General features: G+C 34.1%; 1 protein-coding gene across 1 annotated transcript; it reads right to left on the bottom strand.

Moving 5' to 3' along the window:
* Positions 1-2950: 2950 nt before the first annotated feature.
* On the bottom strand, positions 2951-6448 carry LOC144575601 (putative clathrin assembly protein At1g03050). Its single transcript, XM_078325798.1, has 3 exons — positions 5868-6448; positions 4822-5236; positions 2951-4235 (listed from the first exon to the last, which is right to left on the bottom strand). The coding sequence occupies exons 1-3, from the start codon at positions 6189-6191 to the stop codon at positions 3085-3087; spliced, it is 1890 nt and encodes a 629-aa protein (XP_078181924.1). The 5' UTR covers positions 6192-6448; the 3' UTR covers positions 2951-3084.
* Between the last annotated feature and the right edge of the window lie 601 nt (positions 6449-7049).

The raw sequence follows: 7049 nt of genomic DNA, 5'->3' as shown, positions 1-7049 counted from the left end.
ACTAAGAAAAAAAATAATAGCAAAACACAAATTCTAAACATCCACACAAAGCTAGCAGAATTCATAAACACCTCCTCACCTTACACTTTTGGACCCGAATTTTTTATAAATATCCAAAAAAATAATTAAACTTAAAAAACTAATCAAAGTTGCATCGGATTTCAAAATCTACCCAAACCGCAAAAAAAATTTACGGTAATTCAGTCTAAAACTGCAAAAAAAAATTGCGGTTCCAATTTTTTTTTCATTTTTCATATTTTTTTATTTAAATAGAAATATTTATAATTTATTTATTTTTTGTATTTAAATATTAGAAATATTTACTATATTTCTTTGAAAATAGATGGAATACTATATAATTTGATTTATTAGAAAGACTGCTACAAATAACCCAGATCAACATTTTTCATGCTGGATTTTTTGCGGTTGTAAGAAAAATTAATATATTTCTTTATGAGTTATTGAAAAAAAATGCTTGAATTCTAAGTTATTGATCCCGGTTTAAAAGTCACTTCTAGGTAATACAGAAAATATTGTGATCTTTCTAGTACATTTAATTTATAAAAAGTTGTATCTATTTTGGAAATTCTTTTTAATAACAATCATTAAATAACTTAAAAATTTGTTTTTATTAATCAAAAATAGATATATTTTTTTAGAAATTAAATGTACTAGAAGGATGACAATTTTTTAGAAGCAAGGTTCTAAATAGCGCGCTATAGCGTTTTCAGATCATAAAAGCTATTTCGCGCTATAGCGGTGCTATTTGGGCATAGCACTGTTTTTTTAATCATTCCACTATGACGTGATAAACGCTATTTAAATCTTTGCTTAGAAGTGACTTTTGAACCGGGATCAATAACTGAGAATCCAAATATTTTTTTTCTCCAATAATGCATAAAGAAATATATTAATTTTTCTTACACCAGCAAAAAATCCAGCATGAAAAATGTTGATCCGGGTTATTTATAGCAGTCTTTCTAACAAATCAAATTATATAGTATTCCATCTATTTTCAAAGAAATATATTAAATATTTCTAATATTTCAATACAAAAAATAAATAAATTATAAATATTTCTATTTAAATAAAAAAAATATGAAAAATGAAATAAAAATTGGAACTGCAAAATTTTTTTGTGGTTTTAGACTGAATTAACGCAAAAAAATTTTGCAGTTTGGGTAGATTTTGAAATTCGGTGCAACTTTGGTTAGTTTTTTAAATTTAATTATTTTTTTTGGATATTTATAAAAAATTCGGCTTTTGGACAATGTAAGAACTAAGAAGAGATGATCCATAGACTAACTGCAACATTGATTTCTACCACTGACAATACCACAGAAGAACCTGAGCCAACAAAGAGCATTAAAAGAGAATGGCAAATTCATATAAAAAACTATAAACAAAGATATATGAATTAAAGGCCATAAATAAGAGACAAAGATATGGCAAATTAATATAAGAGAAATTAAAGGCCATAAATAAAACCCTCTTTCCCATGGCAAAATTTCTCTAGACTTCACACTAGAAATTAATTTGTCCAAAATTCCTTGGCAACACGGCACATTAAAAGTTTGGTTGGTCTCACTGTTAATACATTCCCTTGTCTCAAGTACTAACAATGGATAATGCACCTTGACATGTGCCTAGAAAACATGTTGCAAATTACGCTGGGGAATTCTAAGCCTTAAAATCTGAGTTAGATATAGCTTGCCCCTGTCGCCATATCTTACATTAATTATTGGCGTCTGCCAAAGGACTCTATCCACAAGCACTCTCGTTGTATTAACAAAATTATGAAATTTTATTATATTTAATATTTTCTAGCATTTAATTTGTAACAATCTCTTTTATCAATATATCTATATCTGTTGGCAAATTGATCTGTTGGCGCCAATTTGCCGTCAACCATAAAAAAAAAAATACTACAAAAATATATGCATATTTGTGAGAATAAAAATGATTAACAACGCCGTCAACATCTGGTATCAGTCGGTAATAGTGATACCCTCCGAATTAATAATTTATGTCGGCATATCCTTGGCAATAGTCATTTTTGTATCCTTGTGGATATTCACAAATTCTTATACACACACATCATTCATTTGGTTTCTAGCTAGAAAAATATATATTTAACTTAAAATAAAATAAAATTATTGGTGTGTTTTTTCATTATTAGATAGAATTAATTTGTAAAAAATTTAAATCAATTTAAAATTGATTAAATTTGTCATCTATTTGCGAAATGTTAAATTTTTTGATTTGTTTGATGGAAGGCTAAACGATGTTCAGAATGGTCCAAATGTAATAAATTATTTATTTATATTATAGAGAATGCATCTACAATCTTTATTTTTAATTTGATAGTATTAACTTATCAAATACGTATACCATAAAAGTTGAATGTGTGAACTACTACTACTTTATATGAATAAGTTATAAGCTTATAGTTGTATAGTATAAATATTTAATGACACAGAAGTGCTTAATTTACACCTTCTTGGTTGAAGTTTTCAATTTGTACTCTTTTGCCATGCAATTTGTATCTCATTTTTTATCCAATTCTTTGTTCCATCCGAAAATTAAGAGAGAACAAATCTTACATTAGAAGGTAACATTGAATTATATTCATAGCTCTTGGTGAAGAACACATATAAATGACTTTCCTATATATTGACATGATTCCTTCAAGAATTAAAATTGTCTATTTTTCATGAGGTGATAGTATACCAAATCTTTACCAGTTAATTAATACAGGACCACAGCAGGAACATCAAAATAGGAACTGGAACAAAAAAAGATACCCTACTCTAAGAAGCATTTTGTAATTTGATCTAGTGCAATCAGTAACCCCTCAAATTCATGAAAAGAATTTTTTTGAATTGGATTATGACCTATTTAATTAAGTTTACTCAGATAGTTGAACAAATCATTCTCCTCTATAATTCAATTAGTATTGTTTAGTTGCAGTTTAAATTCAAACTATTTCAGTAAAACATGTAACAAATTAACCATGCCCAACCAAGAACCACCTAATACAAAAATATATATCTCCAAATCATGTACATATATTAATATATAGAACTAATACATCCTGTTATAGCCTCCCATTGGGCCGTATTGTTGTTGTTGCTGTTGAAGCCTCGCGAAACTTCCCTGTCCCTGCATCCCGTCTTTCGCATACTGTTGCCACACCATTTGTTCTTCCATCAAAAACCGTTGTTTCTTTTCCATATCTGACATTTGCACGTAAGATGGTGCTGGAATTGCCAGTGAAGCTGCAAATGGGTCCCCGTTTGCTGTAACTGCCCTGTTAACTGGCGGGGCGGGTAATGCCAGCATCTGTGGACCCATTAAAGCTGGTGCATGCATTACAACACTACTGGCACTCCCGTATCCAGCTGGATTTCGTTGTGCTGTTGCCACATTGGCATGTACATGCCCATACATGCCATTAAGTGTCATCATGTCAAGGCCGCCTCCGAGTGTTGGCTTTTGTGCTGCTAGAGAACTAGCCGATTGCACCAACGCATTTTCCCAATCCGTTGATTTTTCTTCAAACGGTTGCCATGTTGGTGCCGTTTTAGGGCTCAAATGTCCATCAAACAATGCTAGAGCAAGCCTTTCGCCATGCTCTTCACCTGTAATTGCATCCTCTTTCAAATTCAACAAATCCACTTCCTCATGTACTACTGCAAGTTGCAAGTTGTTGAGTTCTGCTACAGGTTCAGGTTCAGGTTCAAGTTCAGGCTCAGGTTGACTGACAGGCACTGGCACTGGCACAGGTTCAGGCTTAGGTTGAGGCTCAGGCTCCGGAGCAGGTAATGCTTTTATAGCATTCATGTCATAATCCTCCACCTTAGATTCAAAATATTTATTGCTATTCCGTCTACTAGTTGTAATTTGTTCATCATAATTGCCAGACGACTTCTGACGGATGAAATCATCCATGAGCTGAAGCTTGCGGGAGGATATCAATTCTATGTCGGGAAATTCTGAGGGACGGATAATGATGGAGGCAGATTTGCACCAAGAGTACATAGAGTCGAGCTCATCCAGCTGCTTCGCTAGGCGGCAAAAGATGGTGTGCACGCGTACGCATTCGGGGATATCTAAATCAGCGAAGCGATCAACAAATACACCTATGAGTTCTTGTGTTTCAAAGTATAGGTTGAAGCTCTCTTTAAGAAGCAAGTATAGAGCTACATTCACGATACGGTTTGACTTTGCTGCACCTACAGATTAAAGCATTGTCAACAAAATTAAACAGCAGTCTAATTGGAGTTAACTTGCATGACATATTGATTATATGTATTGGAATATATTATGAAAAATTTAACTGAGTTGCAATAAGAAAAAGGAATTGACACTTAATTAATCGAATGGACATTTAATTAATCGAATGGACTTCATAGGATAATAAGTAATTATAGTCTCAAATATATATGCAATTTTTTGCAATTTGAATTCAACACAAGTATGAAAATAGATGGTGTATAAGTCCCTCGAACAATAGAAATCTAGAATGAGCATATGTAGTTGTCAAAAACATGTACAAATCCCTTTTTACTGTACAACTGGTAGAGATGGACTAGGTACTATGAACATAAGAATACTAATAATGTGCATGCCAAAAACACATATACTGTTGATCAGCCATATGTACCAGTTTTTGCACTTAATTATTTATGTTTATGTTCAAATTTTTGGGGTGGTTTGGACCGTATTTTAGGCTGTTAATAATAAGTTTTAGCAATATTAAATTAAATAATAAAGCATTGAAGGAAATTGTTCTTCGGTACGAGTCATGATGCACAGTACCTGTTGGCCGGCATGCAAGAAATCTTTCCAATAGATTCTGCAAGATTTTCACCCTAAAAAACAAACTGTCGATTTTCATCTCTCTGACAGGTGTGCCGCCTTGCAAAAAGATCGAGTTGCTAGACGACCCCTCTTTCCTTTCTCTCTCCCTCTCCTTTTCCCTCTCCATCTCCCTCTCTCTGTCTTCCACATAGTCCCCCATTGGTGCCTCTGCTTCTATCAGTTCATCATCTCTGCTGCAGCTGACAGACACGCTTCTATGTTTTTGTCCCTGCATCCTGTACTCTAGACGCTCATCTAAGTACATTGCATAGGTTCGAACAAATGCTGAGAAGTCCCATGCATCAGAGCGAGACTTGTCGCGGAAATCCGACATGTTAAGCATTCTAGTTCCACAACGTGTCGCAAAAAATACCTGTTAATGGTACCAATTATGTGTTTAGATGTCATACAGTGTACATACACAATATTTAAATGGCAACAGGTAAACATTGCCTTGGCAATGCACCATTAGTATATAACATCTGTCCATCAAATTAACCAAGAGAGAGGAAAAAAACAATGCCATTGCATTTCTTATGAAGTAAATTTTGAGCATCATTTCAATCAAGAGGTCCTCTGATATTGTAACTTGCCTAAACATTTCAATATGCAGTTTTTTTAAATGAGGCAATGCCTATGGTAATATGCATATTACACAACAGTCTGCGCTATGGACTCCTATATTTTTTTTACCAGATTTTACATTATTTAGAATTATTTTACCATTTTTTTAGAGAGGTAGAAAATCACTTGATTTGAAAATTCTGAACCATCCAAAAGCAGTGATTTTGTCTAACTATCTAAAAAAATAGTAAAAAGGTTCTAAAAAATGTAAACTTTGGTTAGCAAGTATATTTTCGTATGAAGATGATGTTTAACGGTTCGGATCGACTGTTTGAACTTTTAACATAGAGATGTAGATCCATAGCACGGGTCAATCTGTAATATGCACATTACCATAGCCTCACTCTTTTAAAATTATGATATACAATAATAGGTATAACCTCCTGTTCGAATGCAATGTCACCCTCGTTGAGAAGTCGGTGGACAAGGATAAGCGCCTTGAGAGCAACTGCCCAGCTTTGTGTTTTACCAAGGCGACGAGAAATAGAAGTCACGCAATTGCTGATATGTAAGCGCGAGTATCGTGTCAGGCTGAGGATTTCTCGCATGTATCGCTCCTCAGCAGGGAACTCATCATGACGTGTCGCTTTGACAATCGCCACGTCTAATTCTGATGCCATCGAGCTGCCTCCAACTTTGGCCAGACCAATGCTTGTCTGGTCCTTCACCGCACCAAGCGCCTTGCGAATTGTGCCAGGCGCCATTTTTGTTTTTGTTTTTCCCTTCTTCTTGGTCACTTTCTGGTAGATTGATTAATGGAAAATGAGGTGAGGAGAGGTAAAATTAGAATGACGAGGAAATTAACGGGCAATCAGCCACTCTGTATTTTTTTTTTGTTTAGATGTTGGGTTTAGAGAGGAAGAACCGTTTTAGAAATAGCTAAATATATACCCTTGCATGAGTTGTCTTTCTCATATGTTTGACCTGGTAGTTTTATTTTGATGGAGAGTAAAAAACAAACATTACTCAGCTGATTTTAGTTTATATTTCTCCATTAATTCCATACTACAACCATAAACTTCTGATCATGAAAGTGCTGATGACATGTGGGCCTATCAACGAAATTAATGTTAGTTTTCTTATCTGACCTATAGTTATGTTCTGCTGTTAGTTAGGGGTGTAAACGGTCGGATACGGATCGGATAGTGGTCAAACCAACAAATGCTTATTGGCTTAGCGCATGCTGCGCATCAACAAGACTAGCCTTGGTTGGTTGCTTTTGACCACGGTTCTCGGTAATACTCCTAGACACAAGCGCTTCTTACGAGATCACAGCATTTTTATCGACTTCAAATAGAGGTGGATAAGGCTTTTTCTGAGGTCAGATCTCTTATTTTCTCTTGATCTTTAAACTGTTTTTAATATTTTTAGTTTTGGTATTTTTCTATCCAAAATTCTTCCATATGAATTCAGAGATGGAGAGGAACGGAGCTTCTGAGCCTGTGGTAACAATTTTGCAAATTTAATTTCTTTGCCTTATGTACTAGCTATATAGTCAGAGAAGAAAATTAGTCATGCCAAGTAACATTACGGCACGTCATATCACATGTGTCTATCACGTG

This window comes from Carex rostrata, chromosome 24 (assembly GCF_964058835.1).
Source record: "Carex rostrata chromosome 24, lpCarRost1.2, whole genome shotgun sequence".
Taxonomy (NCBI): Eukaryota; Viridiplantae; Streptophyta; class Magnoliopsida; order Poales; family Cyperaceae; genus Carex; species Carex rostrata.
This window is presented reverse-complemented; position numbering and strand designations above follow the sequence as displayed.

Excerpts from the sequence above, each read along its gene's own strand:
- LOC144575601 (XM_078325798.1), bottom strand. The coding sequence starts at position 6,191 with ATGGCGCCTGGCACAATTCGCAAGGCGCTTGGTGCGGTGAAGGACCAG. Across the intron at positions 5,237-5,867 it reads ACATTGCATTCGAACAGGAG|GTATTTTTTGCGACACGTTG; the intron begins GTTATACCTATT and ends TACCATTAACAG. Across the intron at positions 4,236-4,821 it reads TCTTGCATGCCGGCCAACAG|GTGCAGCAAAGTCAAACCGT; the intron begins GTACTGTGCATC and ends TTTAATCTGTAG.